The 22,159-nt window shown below is 37.5% G+C and overlaps 1 protein-coding gene and 1 long non-coding RNA gene across 3 annotated transcripts in view; one reads left to right on the forward strand and one right to left on the reverse strand.

Annotated features, from left to right (window-relative positions):
* Positions 1-4,442: 4,442 nt before the first annotated feature.
* The window catches only part of LOC110048915 (fibroblast growth factor receptor 1-like), an 18,506-nt gene continuing 789 nt past the window's right edge, over positions 4,443-22,159 (reverse strand). The window contains exons 1-13 of one of the 2 annotated variants that reach the window (XM_089287955.1): positions 18,327-18,451; positions 17,240-17,575; positions 11,538-11,855; positions 10,850-11,020; positions 9,252-9,393; positions 8,451-8,668; positions 7,954-8,138; positions 7,335-7,430; positions 6,790-6,954; positions 6,406-6,620; positions 6,068-6,108; positions 5,858-5,954; positions 4,443-5,785 (exon numbers count right to left, since the gene is read on the reverse strand). In XM_089287955.1, the coding sequence (XP_089144081.1) occupies positions 5,590-5,785; positions 5,858-5,954; positions 6,068-6,108; positions 6,406-6,620; positions 6,790-6,954; positions 7,335-7,430; positions 7,954-8,138; positions 8,451-8,668; positions 9,252-9,393; positions 10,850-11,020; positions 11,538-11,855; positions 17,240-17,345 (1,950 nt within the window). In that variant the 5' untranslated portion in view covers positions 17,346-17,575; positions 18,327-18,451 and the 3' untranslated portion in view covers positions 4,443-5,589. Of the gene's footprint in view, positions 5,786-5,857; positions 5,955-6,067; positions 6,109-6,405; positions 6,621-6,789; positions 6,955-7,334; positions 7,431-7,953; positions 8,139-8,450; positions 8,669-9,251; positions 9,394-10,849; positions 11,021-11,537; positions 11,856-17,239; positions 17,576-18,326; positions 18,452-22,159 lie in introns of those variants that run through there. The other variant, XM_089287954.1, reaches the window with a different exon arrangement.
* LOC149113133 (uncharacterized) lies at positions 18,506-22,028 on the forward strand. Its single transcript, XR_016206685.1, has 2 exons — positions 18,506-18,724; positions 19,172-22,028. It is a non-coding gene; the product is annotated as an uncharacterized LOC149113133 (long non-coding RNA).

The raw sequence follows: 22,159 nt of genomic DNA on the forward strand, positions 1-22,159 counted from the left end.
TTTTGAGACAAATGTAGACTATTGTTTCCATAATTATTTTCTGGTACCGGAAGAAACCGTTTAAACAAGTTAGTTAACCTTAACGCAAAACACAGTTCAATTTACCTTTCCCGAGAGAGAGAAAAGTTTGACAATTTACCTCTCCCAAGACAATTAAGTACTGTGCCTTAGGGCGGCCAAATTTTATTCCAAAATACAGGAAGACAATACTAAGTCTAAAATATGTTAATATCGCAGGTTTAAGCTGTTAAGTATGATTTACAAGGTGGTGTATTTTTTATTGGCACAGCGAATACAGCAGTTGGAGATCAGATGACTGGTATAATAAAGCACTGGGTTGAGGCATAGTCTTACCATGGAAACTCTTTGGCCATGCGAATTCTTCATGGTATGGCTTGATTTGTAAGTGCTGCAAAAGTTCCGTTTGCATTATCTTATAGGCAGCGCCCTAGGTCTTCCATGGAAAGGCATACCTTAAAAAGCTTACTAACTATCGGAACAGTCTCAAAACGTGGTGGATAGTTGGAAAATATTACGAGCCTGTATAGATGACGAACCTATATAAATGATCTTCGAAGGAATGGTATTAACTGAGTGAAACGACATTCTGACTCAGATAACTAACCTGAATCTAATCAACCACCTGAATCAGATCATGCTCAGCTGATTCAAATACCCACCTAAATTAGACGACCAACCTTCTCAGGTAAACCAATTCAACTAACTCAGAAGACCAAAACGACTCAAACTACCTGAATGACCACTCTCAGATTAACCAACTGAATTAAGTGATCCATCTAAGTGAACTGATCCACATGACTCCCAGGATCCATCTTATTCAGAGAGAAGCATCACTTATATTTGGACTAACCATCTTTCTGAGATGATCTACGTGATTCAGAGACTAACTGACTCAGATGACCCACGTGATTCAGAGACCAGCTGACTCAGATGACCCACGTGATTCAGAGACCAGCTGACTCAGATGACCCACTTGCATCAGATGACAGATCTGGCTCAGAAATCCCGCTTGATTCAGAGCACACACCTAACTCAGAAGAATCAAATAACCTACCTCAATCAGGTAAACCAACCACCAATAAAGATGGCGTTCAGATGACCCACCTCAATCAAATGAATCAGCTCACCCAAATGACCCTTGAGATGAAGATAAACTGACTCACATGATCCACTTAACTTAGATGAACAAACTGATTGAGAGGACTCAACTAACTCAGATGACTTGCCGGATGACCCCTCTTGACTTTGCAATTGCATGATCAAAAGTATAGAAAACAGGATTTGATCATTGTCCTTATAATACTCAGTTTCCATGTGGTTTTGTATTCAGACATTGTAGCTTCTATGATGCCAGCTTGCAAATTAGTCCGTCAGTCAGTCAGTCAGTCAGTCCGTTAGTCCGTTAGTCCGCCCGTCAGTCAGTCAGTCAGTCAGTCCGTTAGTCCGTCAGTCAGTCAGCCAGCAAAATAGTCCGCCACTTTTCGAAAGCTTTCGGAAGAATCTCACGAAGCGAGGCCGAAAATAACTCGAGATTTGCTCGGGTTCTTTTGATCGATTATCACCTTTAAAACGCGAGTTGTAATGAAAATAACTACTTTTACTGTTTAAAATCGGTTCCGTTTAATTTGATATCACTATTGGAGTGAAAAAAAATTACCAATTTACTAGCAGAAACACAGCGTTACGGAGCATTACGAAAGACAACGATCTCTAACCGCTGACCGCACGTAGGACATTGGAGACTCGTTTCCCGACGCTCTTCGAATTGACGCAAATTGATGATTAGAATACGTTTTCAATTTTTTTTCTCATATAACCAGACACAGCTATCACCGAATGTGCCAAATTATTGTTCTCGAAGAATCTTGCAGTATTTTGTGCAGGTTCCGAAAGGTTTTGATTGGAAATACGATTGTTACGTGCCTTGAAAGCAGCTATCGAGCAAGTAAAAGGCACATTTGCAAATTGAAGTTTATTTCACGTTCTTATATTACCAGAACTTAATGTAAGGTTTGTTTTACTATAAATATTTGTTTCAGTTACAAACAGGATCGATTCTAAAACGCTCTGCTGACAAAAAGGTATCTGAACCAGGTCGATATAAAGATCGTTCACCTAATTCCTTCATACGGAAATTCTGGATTCTCTCAATATCAACTACCTACTGATCAGGAACGTTTGCTTCACATATACACCTGATTGAAGAAACGTTGTCCGCGCAAAAGTACAAACCATAAACTATGCGACTTTACAGAATTATGGGAAGACTGAAAAAGTGTGCACATGACCACGAATATTCAATAATTTTAATTTTCCTCGTGGTATTTAATAATCATCGGTCAGCTGCCCAAAGTGGTGATTTAGAAAATCATAGAAAATTCCCATGCCTTCCTAAAGGTAGCTAACCTAGAAAACAAAAGAAAATTGAACTCTAAGAGCTTAGAGATATGCCTAAGTTTGCAACAGTTAGTGAATGCAAGATCCGTTTTGATGCCTTCACACAGTCCTTAAGAATGCTAATTAATTTTAGCTCGCAAGTTTCCCAGAAAACCACTTTGTTGTATCGTTTTTGGTTTATACCTTTTTCATGACAACGTTGTTAGTTTTGAAACGCCGATCGTTTATCAATTTCCTCTGCAACTTCCTACTGATTTATTATCAGTTATTATTCAAGCCTAGTACGTGATTTCAAAATCAAAGCTTTCATAAAATCGTGATTTTCACACTTATGAAATAGTTCTAGAAATCTTGCCGCTAGGAAGTTGTCTTTATTGTGGGCGCCACGTTTCTCACAACGCCCTAGTTTTTTCACCGGCAGCATAGGCAGTATAAGACGACGCGCAACTTCTTTTAGTCAGAGATTGTTAGTGAAGTTACACCGCTGCCGTGCTACGATCAGAGGATCCAAGTTACCGCTATTTCAAGTGTATTTCGCTGTCTCTCTGCTACCTTTTGGTGCGAGTCGTCAACCAAAGTACGTAAGTTCTTATTGTTGTAGATATTTGCTAAGTCGCGAACTGTTAGTCTTTTCTTTGTAACGAAAAGGTTTTATTTAGGTTATCTAGGTTTTGTTGAGATCACTTTCACAGTTCTACCATTGCAAAGGCTTATTGTCATGTGATTACCAAATTGTAATTCTTTCACGCTATATTTAGCTATTTTGCGCGATAGCTGTTGATATCGTCGTTTGCTACGACAAGAGTTATCGTCTCAGTTTTATTAGTTTCAAGTATCAATTGTCACGTCTATTTGTTTCACGCTGTGATCTTGTTAGTTCTATTACGATTTTTCTATCCTGTTAGATTTGTATTTTATGCCTTATCTAAGTAGGGCGTATTCTTAACTATCGCTTTTCAGTTGGAACCTACTACTACTACTACTACTACATCTACTTATACGACTACTACTCCTATTCGTATCTGCTACCACTAGCGATCTACTGGTTTTCGCTATTTCGTCAGTCGCTACCTATTGTGAACTAGATCTATGGACTTGATCTGTTATTAAATCAGTTTGAATCTACCAAGTGGAGTTCGAATATCTCGCACCGCGCTACCCCTGTAGTTGTTTAAGATTTGAGTAAAGGCAACCCCTAGAATCTTTACAATTACAAAGGTTTCTTCAATTAGGTGTACACAGAGGAGTAAGCTCAGTGTCGTCTGTTCACTATCGATTAAGCTTAACAGGATAATATTTGTATGCTATCTCTAAGGGAAGTCATTGGTTTTATGAAATTCTTTATGAAGTTAGAGCTATTAACGTCGCCGTCCTATATGAAAATTACACAACTTTAAGCATTTTGTCTCTGACAACACGCAAAAGCTTTTCGCGTCCCACTGCCGTTCCCGTCTTGGCCTTCCCGTCCTTGCATCGTATAAAGGTCCCTAATGTTGCTAACAATGATACAGAGGACATTAATGTCAAGCACTCAAATTTTAAAACAATACTTCGCAATAAGACCAAAACTCCGCAACTCTTTTTTTGCACTCTTGTGGTTATTCGCTATCCAATAACCACATGTCCTCTTAGAGGGCTCTTGTTTAATGTTACGTATGTAAGTAGTTTATCGATCTTCTCCCGTAACTGTTGTTATAAGCTTAATTGTTTTTTTCTTCTGTCAATGACCAACCGATATTTAGTGGCCGTGGCCAACTTCACTAATTCCCTGAGGATGGTGGCTTAATGGAAGTTTGCCTGTTATATGTTCAAACCTCATTATTTAAAATTTATTAGCTAGTTTTAAAAGTTATAAAAGTAGAAGCCCCCGCAAGAGAGGACACCGCAATCCTTTCTGGAGACAATAACAGCTAGAAGAAAATGGAAGCATCCCACTGTTACTTTGCATGAGAATTAACTTCTTTGATCAATACAAAGTGAAATAAAGATAGATTGAGAGGAATAAAATGAAGAACTAATACAAATACTGGTTATTCATGTTTTTTTTTTGTTTGTTTTTTGTTTTGTTTTGTTTTGTTTTGTTTTTTTTACATTCTACTATTATACCCTTTGAGGCCTTATGTGCCACGAGGCACAAAGAAGCTAAGTAGTAGTAGTAGTATTATACCTTTGGGAGGTGCAGTGCCTCATGGTTAGTGCTCGTCTCCGGATCGAGCGGTCTGGGTACGAGCCCTGGCCGGGGATATTGTGTTGTGTACTTGGGCAAGACACTTTACTCTCACAGTGCCTCTCTCTACCCAGGTGTATAAATGGGTACCGGCGAACTTAATGCTGGGGGCAACCCTGCGATGGATTAGCATCCCATCCAGGGGGGAGTAGAAATACTCCTAGTCGCTTCATGCTACGGAAACCGGGTAAGCTCCGGCCTGATGGGCCACTGGGCTCGTACACAGACTTTACCATTATACCTTTCCTGACATCCTAAAAAAGTGTTAAATTCCAGGATGGTGTCTTCAAGATGGCGTATGTATCACCTTGCAGAGCAGGTTGGGGGCCAGTAAAACCCGCAAATAAGAACCTAGTGATTTAAGAGCCTACAGGCTGAAATTTGGCATTTAAATACTCAGAAATATAAGAACCTGTTCAGCATGGCCAAGAAAAGTAGCTTCTTGTACAAAAAAGCAATCACTCCAATACTGATGGTCTAAATTCTGGATTTTCATTTAGTGTGAAACTTCTGACAAAAAGTTATTCTGCATCTGTTTTCTTTGATTTACATTCTTTTGGATTTTTACTAGAAATATTTTTTTTCATAAAGCTACAGTGCAATACAGACAATTTAAAATCTATATGTCTTATGAAATGAAATATAGAGATGTATTGGTGTTCCTCTGAAAAGTGAGAGCCTATTAAGAACCTAATCAGGCTTAATTGTGAAAAGCTGCCCTAAAAGATAACAACCTGTTCAGCGTGACCTGGAAAATTCTAGGTTCTTGGGTCGGGAATAACATATCAAGTAATCTTGATATGTCTAGAACGAAAACTCAAAACCCGAACGCCCTATTTTATTCTATTAAAAGTATAAATTTTCTTGTGCTGCTGAGAAACGTATATACAAAATGCCAACTTCTCATCATGTCGAAAAATCTTACACTCAAATCAGCATGTAAGTTACACGGCAGTAGTTTCGAGTTCCGTTCCTTTGTCAGTGGCAACGTCATAACAGGGTGCGTAACTATAGTTTGCGTCTGCCATATCCAAATAAGGACAATGCTTTAACATCATCCGTTCAAGTTGCTTCCGGATGACAGTAAATGAAGGCCGTTCAGTCGGGTTTTCTTTCCAACACTGTCGCATCAGTTCATACCTGGGAGAATGAGTGGTAAGTGTCAGTTATCACTTCATGAATATAACGGAGCGAGATAAAAAGAAAGCTTACATCTCATCGGAGCACATCTGTGGTTTGTCCATTCTGTATCCAGATTTAAGAGTCCCCAGAAGTTCATGATTATTTATGGTAGGATATGGAGTCCCGCCTAGAAACAAAGAAGAAGGGGAAAATAGATGTAATACTCTATTAACTTATCTATGGGAAGCCAAAAGGATATATCTTCCAAACTGGCAAGGCGAAAGTGGAAATGCTACTCACCGATTGTTAAAATCTCCCAAAGTAGAATACCATTCGACCACCTGTTGATATGAATGACATCATGACACTATAAGATTTATGGTTATTGGTAAACAACTTCAAGCAGAAAAGAAAATAAGTACCATCCATCAAGCTAAGCACCTTACCTCAATTGAAAAATTTGCCTCCAGCAAAGTTTTGTCACCAAATTATTCACAAAGATTAACTGAGAACCAAAACTAATTTTATTTGGGCGCCTATATAAATCACTAGATTTCCCAAACAGCGGTTGACTTGGATTTGATTAACCGCTTATTAAAAACCTCGCCGACTCCTCTCACGTGATATTTTTAACTTACACGTCGCTTTCTGTCGTGAATACTTGATCATGAATAGCTTCCGGTGACATCCATTTGATTGGCAATTTTCTGGTCTTTGTAGCATGGTACACTTTCGCAACGTACACGTTGCGCGACAATCCAAAGTCGGCTATCTTCACCAGCTTGCCTTCACAAACGAGAACATTTCTCGCCGCTAGGTCACGATGGACGAATCCTTTACATGACAAAAACTCCTGTGTAAAATAAGAAAGGGACGTTTTGGTCACTGCTACAGAAATTGTTAATGAAAGCTATTTCTTTCAGCAGGAACTTGAAGCAGGGATATGTTAATATGGAACATAAGTATCAATCTAAATATTGCAAATTGCAAACATATTGATCTTTTAATGATCTAAATCATACCATTCCCTTCGCTATCTGCCACGCGAACGTCATTAGGTCAGCGGGTGTGAGAATATCATCGTCATGTAAGTTGTCTCTGTTAGTCATGAAATCCCTTTCTGGTCCACTGTTATCCCGAATACTCCGATAAGCGATTGTTGCACATCTGTTTTTGTCGCTGGTACACTGAAAAGGGAACAACCCTTATTTAAAGGCTGCTTTTTCTTTATCAACTGTAGTCCCTTTGTAAACTCAGTGTGGCTGCCTACTTCGTCTAAATAAATGCGTCCAATCAAAATAGTTTCCAACTGGAACGAACTTCCAGTTATTAAACAGCCGAGGAACGTCCAGTCATGCGAGTCTCATTACAAAAATCGAGCCGAGAAGGGTCTCAAATCTAGCAGTTAGTATAGTCATCAAGCCCAAGCACATGGTCTAAAATCTCAGGCATTCAGTGGATTAAATAATTTGAGACCAGCACCCTAACCAGTAACTGCCTCCGTCTCCCTTCTCTGCAGAAGGTGCAAATTAAAGCGAATACAATGAATTAAAAGTAAATACTTAACGTCATATAAGCTCCCTTCATTTATGACCTCTATGTTTTGACATCTTGAGCCGTGGTGGGGCGCTGCTTCTCCCGTCGCTTCGAAAGCTTGTTTGATCTTAAAAGTAAAACAATGTAGAGGAATTAAGCTCTATGACGTGTAAGGAGATCTCTTCGACATGCAAGAGTCTGTACTTTCACAATGTCTGGCTCTCTCCATGCGCTTAAAAGTATTAATGGGTACAGGCAAATTATATAATATAGGGCAACCTTTCTATGTTATACTGGCGAGAAGTTTTCTTGAAAATTCACATTTGACCTTGTTGTATAACAAGCTCAGAGAATTAAACTGTTGCTAAAATGTTTGCACGTTCCCCTCCCCCCCCCCCCCCCCCACCTCCTAAAAAAAGAAAAAAAAACTATGGTTAATCAACCAGGTGGAAGGAAGGAAAGGAAGGAAGGAGGCTCAAAACAATGCAACTTGTTTGAGGGATGGTAATTATGTTTCTGTATCCGTTAAACGGCGCCTTATCTTTCTCATTTACGCATGTTTGAATAAGAACTATACAAAGAGTTGGTCAGTAGGTTTTTCAAAACTTACTTACCAACAAGGAGTGAGATTTTCAGTTATCTTATAGTACCTGCTCTCTTCTTTTCCTGAGGTAGTGAAGTAAATCGCCATTCTTTGCAAACTCCACTACAAGGAACATGGGACTTGTCATAGTACAGCAGGCCAATAAATTCAATATGTTCAGGTGATACCCGATTTGTTTCATGAGCTGTATTTCCTCGAGGAATTCTTGAATTTGTTCTTCTGTGGCACCATCTAGGAGAGCAAAAACAAAACTTGCAGCGATTACTCAACTGAAGATCGTTTAAACCAACAAGAATGAAGGAAAAACCGAAAACCAAGCTTATAGGAAGTGTCAGAAACGTATATCAGACGATTTTGACATGCGTCTATACTGCGAGTTGTCTAGCTAAATAGATAAAAGGTAGTTTTGCCGTAACTAATAGTTATACCTTGTACACCCGCGCCTGCACGCGAACATGTCAGAAACCTCTATAGAGGAGAGAATAAAAAGCTATATACAGTTATATTTATAGGTTTTAAAAAGCTGACAAAAGCAAATCTTACTTTGTAACATTTTCACAGCAACGGTCAGGCCCTTATTCGTTTGCTGTTGTTCCTTGTCCGTCTTATGCTGCCAAGATTTCCTTCCTTTTCCAACCTCCATGAGTTCGTTTAGAAGCTCGCCCCTGTATACTTTCCCAAACGCTCCTTCTCCGATGATTCTATGCAAGGAAATGTCATCAAAAAGGACCTCCCACGGATCCAAGAGTTCTGAATTAGACCTGAAAAATGTCTATATAAGAATCAAGAGCTCAAGCCTTCCTAAGATAACATCATCTAAAGAATACTTTCTTGAAATTTCTTTGAGTACCTTTCTGGGAAATTTTAAATGCCGAGGCTGGGGATGTGTTGAAATAACGGGAAGAACACAATATCACAAAATCTTAGAAATAATATAAAAAATGTTTTAAAATCGCGGTAGTCCGATATGCAAACTGTTAAAGGCGATGCATATTGTAATGTAAATGAACGTCTTCTGTCGTCGGTAGTATTTTGAAAAAAGTCAAATTGTAGCACGAGAATTGGATCAATATTTATTTTTGCTTTGTTTTATTTGCGATTGGTATTACCTGTGTGATCTAGACCGCAACTATTGTACTGTTCATTGCACTGTTCATTGCACTATGGCTTACTTTACACCTCACTCAAATAAACTTCTTACGTGCAAGAAACGATGGTAGGTGACCGTCTTCAGTCCCATCATGTGTTAATAAATCACATTACAGATTATGCAGCCCTGTCCATTCATTAACTTTTTCTTAGCATTGCAATCTAAAGGAGACAAAGAGTATTCTTCATACTCACCGACTCTTTCTAAGATATCTCAAAGCAAACCAAAACACTCCACTTAAACATAGCAAAGCCAATAGCGAGCTGCCCACAATCTTCGCTACCAGTGGCAAAGAGGATTCCCCCGTGCTCTGATCATGAGAAGTTTCATTTCCACCTGCAGAGGTTAGACACAATAAAGAGAGAAATGGAACAACGCCATGATGAAAACGAATTTTTTGACAGAAGTATTTTACCTTATATTTTTGTGTGTTTTATTTTTTTTAAACTCGAACAGGTCTGATTTAACTTGTTGTTTTCACTACTATTATTATTATCATTACTATTATTATTATTATCAGTACTATTATTATTATTATTATTATTATTATTATTATCATTATCATTGTTATTATCGTATCTATAACAAAATTCTCGACTGTGATTGGTTCTCCGCGCGATCACGTGGGTGTCTAATTACAGGTATCCAGTTTGAACTTTTTGTAATTGGATACCTGTAATTCGATACCCACTTGATTTGCACAATTACGAGCTTTGGTGGATTTCATCTTAGTATTTCCTATAGCCGTGGAATGCGCTACTCACTCTCTTTCTTCGAAATTTGTTGTTTACACGATTAATTAGTAATTGGACCTCGTGTCGTACAATTTAGGGAGTAATCGTGCTTGTAATTTGAAATCGGTCTCGCGCTTCGCGCTTGTCCGATTTTGAAATTGCTCGTGTGATTACTCCCTGAATTGCACTCCACTCGGTCCAATTACTATTACTATTACTTATTATTATTATTCCTATCATTATCATTATCATTATCATTATCATTGTCATTGTCATTGTCATTGTCATTGTCATTGTTATTGTTATTATTATTATTATTTTAGCGTTGCATCTTTTATTTCACTATGGTACAATAGTTAATACAGTATCATTGTTTATATGCCTTTGAAAGAGGAACTCGTCATACATTATCATTAATGACAGTTTGCTGTGGTCAGAAAAGAAAATGAATTTTACAAACTCTAAACTGGTTACTGTGGTAACAATATTTCTGCTGAAAGAATTACAAACGATTTTGCTTCTACATTCATTGTTTATATGCTTGACAAGCATATAAACAGTATACAGGCAAAACTCTCCTTATGAGTATCTACATAATACGAACACTCAGGTCTGGCCCTATTGGTGACCGTATTAAAGACCATATTCCTGTCACGGCGTTTGCTCAGACCAATCTATTTAAGTTTGAATTTACCGCGAATTCAGAGCCCCGTGGGAACCTCAGTGACCAATCACAGCACAGGACCGACGTCATTATTTCACCGAAATAGTTTAAAAAATGAGGTCGCCATTTTTTTCCATATCAATGCGCGCTAATGTAGACCGGAACTGACCTATTTCGCGGGGAAAGAAGCCTGAAATTAGACCGGTCTGTAAAAATGCCGTGACATAGGCTTATTGTGGAAGTTGCAAGCTCATAGTGATGGACTCCTGAGAGGTTTCTTTGTATTCTTAAGACTCAGAAAAACTACCTCAGCTGAAAGAAACGAGAAGCAACAAACACCATCAAACAGAATCAATTTAAGGAGAAAAAAAAGCTTTCAAATAGGGGCATCTACCTTTACATTTGTGCAAATTGCAGCTCTCTGTGGAGATATTTGTCCCAGGGCAGTCCTTTCCGTTCCATTTTGGCGCTGGATTAGAGCATGTGCGAGCACGTGTCCTGTGTCCCCCTCCACACGTTACGCTGCATGGTTGCCATGACGACCACTGGCTCCAACTGCCGTTTACTGATGATTGCAAGAAACAAAATCCATGACATGAAATCTTTAAAAAGTGCCAAACTGCTGAATTTTGGAATTGTTAAAAAGTGATCGGCTTATTCTCTAAAGCGGCGTTTTCAGATAGCATTTTTGTACAAAAAGAATTCAGTGTTCACACAAGCGGCTCAAGCTCATGATGCGAGGAGTTCAAACGTTCAGCAAAAACGTGACATATACGGCCGACATCTACTATTACATAACGACCGAGTTTGATTACGCGAAACGTGACTTTCGCCTCGCAGCACATGGAAGAAACTTGAAATAGCTTAAACAAAGAAAGTTCTTGGCCATACCGGTAAAAGAAATGAAAAAAGATCTCAGAGGGCAAAAAATTAAATATCTGGTTAAAATCCGACAATAATCATGGAGAATCTTTCATCATTATACGACATGCTCTTTAATACGAATCTATGACACAAGTTCCCAGACTCTCAGACTTGTCATGAAGCTAAATTTCCTGTGAAGTGATCAACTGGTAACTAACCTTCAACAAAGCGGTAAACAAATATGGTCCAATAACCTCCCACGCTATAACTCCATAAACAATTGTCGGATTGCCCATGTCTGTTATATGTCTTGTCACCGTGTACCCCAGTCCAGCACTCGCGGCGATGTTCCACGCCAAAATACCAGAAGCCAATTTCATACACTTCACTAGCACACGCTTGAATTATGTTGGCGAATGAATTGGCCAAATCTGTCTCGTTGAGAGAGTACTCTCCGATTGATAATGGAAGAGCGCGTGGATTTCTTTTATCTTTGAAACAACCGACTGGTTCATACGGATGTATTGCCGATGTATCTGTGTAGAAAAGACCGTTTAGTAGAGAAGTCAAGCTATGAATTAGTAACCTGGATAGCTGGTGGTTCTTGATGTGCATTTCACGAAATGCTCTTAAGTCTCCACCGTCCCATTTGCCTTGCGGCATTTACTGCTAAACGTCGCTCGTTTACCCCTTTGCTGCTGCTTTCTTTATTATTTTGCACCCGGGCAAATAATTGTCATAGCCATTTGGTACAAATCATAAAACATCCTGAAAATAAAAGGCAACTCAGCTCCGAAATGAAAAGCAAGAAACATACTAGAGCGTCAAAATAAGCTAAAATAAATTTAGGGGAAAATCTTCAAACAAAGGCCTCTACCTTTACATTTTTGTAAATTGCAGCTCTCTGTAGAGATATATTTCCCTAATCGAGCTGAGCATAGTAAAATTAAATAGTATTTATATAAAGAAGTTTGTTCGGAGTTCAGTATTCACGTCATTCTCGGGAGAGCAGGACTGTCACATAAAGGAAAGAAGGCCCGTCACATTTATGAACACTATGAGAAATCCTCCAAAACTGAAGAATAAATACGGTAGTATGAAGAGTAGGACTAGAACTTTTATGGGAAATAATTCTGGTATTTTAAAGTATTCCGGTGTACTGTACCTAACCAGGGATTGCTGCACAAAACGGGCTCTTAGCCATTAGCCCAGTGGTGTACGCTTTGAAACCATGGCAACGCTAGAGCACATTAGAGTGAACTGAAACAATAATAATAACAATAACCTTTTGGCTCAAATTCTAAGTTCAAAAATCATCACTGCATCGAGTTGTATCTACGAAAAGTGTCATATCGTTAGAGTCTTCGAAGACTGAGCTCGTTTCGCAAAATACAAATCTGTAATTTGCGAAACGGCGCGCTTCTGACTTTTGGCTCAAACTCTTTGTTCAAAAATCATCACTGCATCGAGTTTTATCTACGAAGAGTGTTAACGAATCGAAAGAAGTAAGTTACATACCATATGATAGTCTTCGAAGAGCTCGTTTCGCAAAATACGGTACAGGTTTATTCGTTTCGTTTCGTTTCGTTTCGCAAAATACAGTAAGCCAAATAGATTGATAAAGATTATTAAAGTGCCACTGAAACGAAATTTTCGTCCTCTCTTTTATTACCCCAATTTGTAGTTTCAAACGTGCTTAAAATAATGGTGAACTTTATTTCTGTCAAATCCTAACGGAAAGTGCTTTTTTTAGCTGCTGAAATCGACTTTTTGGAGCAAAACTGTGTCCGGGCTCTGGAACCGAATTTAAGGACCTTGTGACGTCACTGGTTGTATTCACGCAAGAAGCGCTATAGATTCTCTCTTGTTTTCACTTGATTTATTCAAGTCTATTTTTCATATTGTCGATACCTGCTAGTTTTCTACCTTGTAATTTCTGTCCAGTCTTGACAGGAAATACATATCATGAACGTTGGAGGGCGCCAAAGAGTGTAGATTCACCAAAATAAATGCTACAGATTAGAACAGCTCAGTTACTTTTCGAACATTTTGAGTACTCGATTGGAGATTTCGAAGACGAGTGTGGCAACTTTTATATCACGTCCTAAAGCCTAAACACGATATTTGAAGTCACTATAGGGTATTTTTGTGCTATTTTGTACAAAATTCAAAATTTTGCTTCTTGTTTGTAATGTATTTCAAGTATAGTTAGAACCTATTTCATGACCTGGGAATGATTTTCACTCTGTTTTTAACGTAGTTTGAGCTCAAAACAGGGTTTAAATAGGGGATTTAAAATCTATTTTAATACTATGGCTACAAAAGTTTCGTTCAAACAGTTTAAAAATTCTAGTTAAAGCCTGTTTTGAAAGTTATACTGGCAATGGTTGTAGGTTTAAAAAGTATTTTACAAATTTTCAGTGTTAAAATACTCTTTAAATAGGGTATTTAAAATGTAGTTGACATGTCAAGAGCATAAAATATGTTTTAAATAGGAAGTTTAAAACCTATTTGAGATAGCAATTCATATTAAGCTTTAAAATACAACCAAAACAGTCTGTTTTAAACATATTTTAAGTTTTAATCAGGTGAGTACACTATTTAAATAGTAGTTTTAAATAATAACAGCAATGTCTATCTTAACAACAGATTTTAAATACACCATTTTTGCACTATTTCTAAATCTAGCCCACTGGAAATTTATAACGCAATCAACATAATTTGCATCCCCTTTTTGAAAACTGCTTGTAGTTTCTTTTCACTCAAGCTTTACATACAAAATCTTTAAACACAATGGTTCTCAACTGTAGTAGGTTTAGTTTACATTTTATCTAGAAAACAGCAGGTAAGTTCTATATTATATGTACCACACTGGGCTAGCACAAGCTATCGAGTGGAACTTTTTCGGCCACTGTTATCAACCCGAACTGTACAGCAGGAATACAAGAAAAATAACCACGCAATGTTTCAAAAGGGTGGCGGGAGAAGTAATTTTGAAAGCAATTCAAGCTCTTCGATGTCTGCATGGACATGTACAATATACAAGTCTTGGCAAAAGTGTCATCACTTTAAAAATTTACCAGAAGCAATCAAATTTCTGAAAGCAACAACTAATAACTCAAGGAAAATTGATCCAAGTAATTGGTTGACATTACTTATTATTGGTTGGGGCCACCCCTAATGGCAAATCATGCCATCACTCACAAAGTAGACCAGAATTAAGATAAATAAATAAATAAAATAAATATACATTTATATAGTGCCATTTTCCACTAATTGTCCATGGCGCTTTACAATACTTTAAAATTAAAATCCTAATTCTTTAAAAACCTAAAATCCTAAATCCTAAAAGTTAAAATCCTAAGAATAAAATACGCTATATAATACAATTAGGCTAGAAATAAAAAGTAAAAACTACAAATCAAATGCACGCTTAAAAAGATAAGTCTTAAGATTAGCCTTAAAAACTGCCTCTGATGATGAGAGTCTGATCTGGAGGGGTAGTTTATTCCAGAGCCTTGGTGCCGCCACGGAAAAAGCCCTTTCACCATACGTTTTAAGATTTGCTCTAGGCTCATCAAGCAACCTGTTGTTTGAAGATCTTAGTGTCCGACCAGAAATGTTAAATCGCAGTAGGTCTCTAATGTAATCAGGGGCCAGTCCATTCAGAGCTTTGTAAGTTAACAACAATATTTTGAAAATAATCCTAAAATCAACTGGCAACCAATGTAAGCTCCTTAGTATTGGTGTGATGTGTTCCTGCCTTCTAGTCAAGGTAACAAGGCGAGCTGCAGAGTTCTGTACAAGCTGAAGTCTATTAATCAGATACTTTGGGAGACCATACAGTAGGGCGTTACAATAGTCCAAACGCGATGTTATGTAAGCGTGAACAATAGTCTCAGTAGTACTCTGGGATAGGGATCGCCTAATTTTAGCTATACTACGAATGCGGAAAAATGCGCTCTTGCAGGTTATTTTAACGTGTTCTTTGAAATCCAAACATTGATCGAATGCAACTCCTAAATTCCTGGCCTGTTTACTAGACTTGATTACTTCATCACCAACTCGTATATAGTCGAGGGGTGGTCGTGGACGATATTTAGAACTAATAACCAAAAGTTCAGTCTTATCCCGATTTAACTTAAGTTTGTTGCACAGCATCCAGTCCCCAATGTCCTTAACACATAATTCTACGGCCATCTTTGAGCTTGATAGATGATTAGGACAGTTGGACGTAAACGACAAGTACAACTGTGTGTCATCTGCATAGAGATGAAACAGTATGCTATGCTTTCTGGCTATGTCACCCAGCGGACTTGTATAAAGGGAATACAACAAGGGTCCCAGTACAGAACCCTGTGGTACCCCGTAGGGTAAATTCTTCTTTGACGATTCAATTCCATTAACAGAAACAAACTGTTCGCGTGAGTGAAGGTACGAATGAAACCAATTAAGAGCAGTGTTCCTAATACCAAAGCGATTCTGTAGTCTAGATAACAAAATCGAATGATCGACAGTATCAAACGCAGCCGATAAATCGAGCAATAGTAATATAACCGATCTGTTATTGTCAATAGCCTTCAAAATATCATTTTGAACTCTCACAAGCGCAGTCTCTGTACTGTGATGAGATTTATATGCCGACTGAAATTCTTCTAATAAGCGATCAAAATCACAAAAAATCACATCTACTCAATATTAAAATGAAAATTTCAAGGTACATGTAACTTGCTTGCAGTAATTGGCCAATTATTGATTGTGGTCAGTCATCGTGTACATGCTTCAAGATTACATAATTTACATAATTTTGGCAATTTAAGAGTGTCCCACTCACAGTGTGCATGTGGAAGGTCTCAAAACAAATCACAAGAAATGACAACCACTGAATATGAAAAAGAAAATTGTTTGTAGTAATCAGCCAGTTACCTATTGTGGTCACTCATCATGGCATACATGCTTCAAGATCTTGCAAAAGTGCTGTCACTCACAAAGTACACCAAAATCAAGATCTCACAACCAAATTCCTTTTTTTCTTGTTTCCCATATGAGCAGTTACAGTTTTCCAGATTTTACAGTCATTTAATTTTGAGGTCAAAAGTGGTTTGAACTAATATTTGTACAACAGTTTAGTCATTATTGTTAACAATGTAAGAAATCCATTTTTTTTTTGTCTAAATAGTTTTTAATGATAAAAGTTGTTGTTCCAGTCTGTTATGAGCAGACTTACGTTGAATTTACTGCTTGGTTTCAATGACAGATGCTGTGACCAGGCTAATATTATAAGAATCTGTGCTCCGATCTGTTAACAAGAGGCATTCACTACTAACATCACAGCAAGCTGGCAAAAAGCGCCCGTTCGTTTGGTTTCAAAACCAAACAAATATATGTATCAAATTCACAATAACTGTGAATAATAATTATTATTGAATGAGGTTGAGCGAAATATCATGATTTGTCAGTGGCAAGCAGATCAATTATTTGCCAAAGCTGAACGCTGACGCAAATAATTGATCTGTGACCACCCAATCACAGCTCAGGGAAGTGATCTGCCATTTAAATTATTTCACCTGAGAGCTTGGTTCCAATTACGCATGAGCAGAATATTATTTGCAGCAAACACATTTAGACAGTACTACGCATGAGCAGACCATTATTTGTAGGCAGTTATTTACAGGTCACTTGGTGGGCTCTCGGCCAGTGAAAAGGAAGAAAAAAAATGCATCGAATGATAAAAAGATTTATTTTTCAGTTGTCAACAACAAGATTTCAGAGCACCCAGAGGCCTTTGCGCATTTGCTTGTGTGCCATCTTGCAAATTAGAGTCCAAGCCTCAAGATCTTGCGAACAACAACTACTGAACCAGGACTTGGAACATTTCATGATTAATTATGTACATGTATCAATTGCATTATCCACTTACCCATCCATTCATGTCCTAGTGGGTTATTCTGAAAATGGTTAAATTTTCTCTTGTTCTTGAAAACGTTACAAGCAAAAGAGAATAAAGAACCCTCATTGGACCACATAAAAACGCCTTCGTGGTAAATCACGCTGATTTCGCAAATCTTTCCCAACTTGTTTCATCTGCCTCGGTTTCTTGCAAAGAACGAAATACTTCAGCTAGTTTTCTGTGTTTTTATCCTTGTCTTATTACTTCATCCTCTTGTCTTTCATTATTTTTTCTTCTTCTTGCCAGGTAATTTCTTCTTCCTGAACCTTTGTTGTGCTTAGCCATATTTTTTGGATATATATCAACCTGCCACATAAATATAGTGCATTCATCTAATCAAAAATTTGGTGAATTTGAACTACACTGAATGCGTGTCTATCCCCCACTGAAGGTCAAAACTAACATGTGCATGGGGAGAAGTCCCTATCACTAGTCCCTTCAACCATTTTCCAGAGCCCCTTTGTGTGAATATCATTTTTGTCAAGAAATCTACAATGTAATTACAGGAACCATAATATAGAAGAATGAAAATAATTAAAGTAAAATTAACGATAGAAACAATAGGGCGAATGCAGGTTGAGTGACACCTAACGTCGCAGCCAAAATGCAAGGATTCTGTTCATGGTAGGCTTGATTCAAGCTTGGATTTCATGTGTTATAGCATGCAATTAGTTAATACATGAACATGTATACAACACATTCTCGCACGACAACAAAGTGCGATTCGATTCATTCGAATGCCCCAATTTTGTTCTTCGAGAGTTCGAACCCAATCGTTCGATTAAGTTCGATTGATTTCGATAAAGTTCGTTTAATCGAACCTTCGATTTGGTACGCGATTAGTTACGTCTGGAGCAAAGCCATACATCTAAGAGAAAGCTTCTTTTATGAATGAACATTTGGCGCATCTTTCAAACAAGAAATCGCCAAGCTTTACCCGCGAAACTTAACTGGCGTATGTCTCAATGTAAAATACCTGAAAATATGCTTGAAAAAGTTACGAGGGTTGTAAACAAAAAAATGGAGTTTAAGCAGATAAAATAAACAGATAACGTACCGTTAAAAATCCTGGGCTAATAACTATATCCAATGTAGCACTCCTCTTGCTTCGTGTTGGCGGTCGTAACTTTTGGCGCAAACGGATTTTCCGGTCGATTTTCCGCTGACCCGCCGATGCAATACTCTGATGCGAGCATTTTGGTCAGCTGTGATTGCGTGAAAGATCATGCGAGTGACCACGTGACTTGTTTCCATTTCAAAATTGTTGTGTAAAACGAAGGTTTCGTTCCAGCCGTTTAAAACCAGTGCAACAGTTCATTTGTTTGTTTTTTTTACCTTTTACTGGACGAAAAGTTAAGGGACCGAACCGAATCATATGACTCGTGGGTGCAGCGACCATGATTTGCCTTTGCGATGGATTTCAACTTGGTAATGTCTCAAGGAAATGCCGTGGAGGTAAGCCGACCATCTTCTGTCTTGGTGTGTCTTTCATTCAAAGAGATGCATGTTCATATAAGTACATGTAACATATTTGTAACCACATCAGCTGTTTTATCGAATTAGATGATTGCCTATGAAACATAGATCTGAATTTTGAATTGTTCTTCGTCCAGTCTACATAATTATAGGTACTGTTTTATATACATGTATGATCAGTTATATGGCAGTTACATGTTTACAATGTACAACTGTGTATGCCATTTTTGTGCAGCCGTAAATTACTCATCCATTGTGATCATTTTACTATCTTGACATGGCATAAACTGATCGATCTCTTCGTAGGGAAATTAAAGTGCGAACTGTGGAAGTTGAATCAAACAGTTTGCTTTTGTTCAAGTGGAAAGGCAACTTTATAGACTTAACATGATAACATGCAATAAATAATTTTGTTTTTATTTTCAGCTTTGAGAAACAGGAGATGGAGAGTGGTGCTGCCCTGTTAGGGCCAAAGTCTCTGCAAGTCTGATGGGGTCTTTCAACTGCCTTCTGGTTACGAAGTTATTGCTGCAATTCTGCAATCATTGGTAAATTTTTAAAGGAGGAAATAACTAAAGTTAGGGTTAGAAAGGAAGCTATACGTAGCTACTACAGTCATGCCACATCAGTGAAAGTACAGTTGTTTCTTGTTGGAAATGAATGAACCTTACAACTTGATGAGATAATTTTTGTTAACTTGTAAATAATAATATTATCAATTATATATTACATACACTGCGGCTACAAAGTTTATTTTAAGAGGAACATGGTATGCATTAATTAATTCTTTCATGTTGGAATACTGTAGTTTTTGTAAAACTTTACCTCAAATTGCACAAGACCTTGACTTGTGACAGCTTGGGTTCCCTATAACTTACTGCAAGTGGTTTTGGTTTTTTAAGCTTCATTTTGCCAGGGCAGGAAAAAAAAATGAAATCTAGTTGCACAGTGGGCCAGTCTATTTCAGTTTTCAGTTGGCTCCACTAAAATATTACTAATGCCCAATGGGCATGCAAGGTTCACGCTTTTATCAACTACATCATTTACTAGTTGCTGTCTATAGTAAGTGATAGACTATAACAAAATGAGTTTACTGGTACTATGAAACTAGGTGAAAGAAACTACTAACAGTGGCACAATAATATTGTTGTGTCAGATACAAAGTATGCTTGGATTTTAAATTAATCCATGCTTTCAACTCACTGTTTTGCTCATCTTGCATGTAGTCTTAAGTTTTGAAATAGGTTTTGATTGGAAATTGTTATTCACAAGATTGCATGTACTGAGGCTAATTTCACTTGCCCACCTTACCAGACCTCCAAACTTCTGTTTTCACTTGCCCAAGAGCAAAATTTACTTGCCCCAGGCAATGGGATGTTTGTTTTTCCCTGCCCTGCTTGCTAAGACTACGAGTATTCCCTCTTTGGCTTAGGGTCTCTTCATATGAGCCCGGTCAACCGGCCTAGCTCGGTTTCTGAGATCTCGCCTCACCACTCTTTCTTTCATAAAAATTTTGATGTGTTCATATATGTATGAGAAGCCAGGCTGGCCAGGTAACTGAGATCTCGATTTTTGCGTCCAAGATCTCGGTAACCAGGATGAGAATTTTCCCATACGAACACTCCAGCCCGGGTAACCAGGCTGAAACTTTTTAGGCAAAATAGCTTTGCTTTTGCAACACAGTGTCCAGTTACCGGGCTCATATGAAGAGGCCCTTAGTCCATGCTTCATGCATGACGCGAAAGAAAATCAACATTTTTTCTTGCGGTTTTCATTTGCATCACACACAATAGACTACGCGAAAGAGGCCGGGACTACTCATACTCTGAATATCTGTAGGCCCAAAAAGATGGTACAGTTTTAATTGCTATATGCACATGTACATGTACATGTACATAAGACAAGTCCATGACTCAAAATCAAACCTACAACTTGCTTGCAACTGTAACATGGACCACATAAATGATGCAGGGTTTAATTGTAGCCTCAGACATTGCTCAATGACAAAAGATGAACAAAACCTTTGCACAACGTGATCATCACCTACTAAATGTACAAAAGTCACACATAATGAGTTGTACTCTCTAAATTGGCCAAAGGGTTCCCTTGATTAGAAGTGATTGATGCATGTACTTCATGTCCTTCATGTACGTTTAATTACAATGTATATATTTCCCATGTACAGACCAGGGTTGTCATTAATTTGTTAGTCACCTGTAGCCTTATTCTCCACACCCATAGAAAATTTGTTACTTTGTGGGTGAATTCTCTAAACAGCAGGGAATTTCACCCATAGCATCAAGGGAAAATCAAGCATACTCGGCCGTAACAGGTGTTATGGTTAACAGCCCTTAATGACAGCCCTGCAGACATAGCATACCGGTACAAGTCAATAGCCTGTATTTAGCCTTAAAATGAGTGATATAGAGGATGTTTTATACTAAGTAATTGACCCTTAGCCTCAAGTTCTCAATTGGCATTGATACATGCATGTTTCTTTGACTCCTTTACATTGTTTGCAATTCTTCTTAACAAAGAAAATATGTAGCACTGATGATAACCGTGCACTCAAAAATGTTTTGGTTTTTAAAATTTTAGTAACTTTTAGCCTTTTATAGACAAAAAAATATATTATTGCAGCCTCAACTGTTATTACAGCTTTTCATATACAGATACAGTAAGCGTAGAGCTACATTTATTATACAAGCAAAGAAAGAAGTAGAGCCAAGCACCCCCATCAAGCTTGAGTTTGCCCTACACTGACTTCTAGCGTGTCATGTGTTGTTCACAGCTACAGCAAAGTTACATGTAAGTTCAAGATTATTTAGCACTATTGTTATGCTGTTTTGACACTATTTTTAAACTATTTTCACATTAGTTGATGCTATTTTAGTACTATTTTATACTATTTTTACTGTATTTTCATACTGTTTTTATGCTATTTTGTGCTATTTTTGCGCTGTTTTATACTATATTACTGTATGCCATTTCAAGACTATTTTAAAGCTATTTTCATATAGTTTTATTGTATTTGACATATTTTTTTCATATATGATCCACTTTAATTTTTAAACTGTTTAAAGTACTATTGAAATATATTTTGAGACAGTGGATTTCAATAGTGTTTTAAACAGGTTTCAACACCTTTAAAATCAGTCGAAAAATATGTTAAAAATATAATTTTGCACCTATTTTAAACCTATTTTGTATAAAATACTTTTAAAATTGTCATTTAAACTAGTTTTAAAATAGTCTTGCAGATTAAAAGCTGTTTTTAAAACGATTTGTGTCCTGTTTTTATTCCGAATGCTGTGTTCCTCGAGAGATTTTTAAAGTAGTTACAGACTATTTTAATTATATTTTTAAACTTAGCAAAGGATTTCGAGTTTTGGAATTTTAACTATATTTTTAAAA

The sequence above is a fragment of the Orbicella faveolata genome, unplaced genomic scaffold, assembly GCF_042242905.1.
Source record: "Orbicella faveolata isolate gen_17 unplaced genomic scaffold, um_ofav_v1 contig_15, whole genome shotgun sequence".
In the NCBI taxonomy this organism is placed as follows: domain Eukaryota; kingdom Metazoa; phylum Cnidaria; class Anthozoa; order Scleractinia; family Merulinidae; genus Orbicella; species Orbicella faveolata.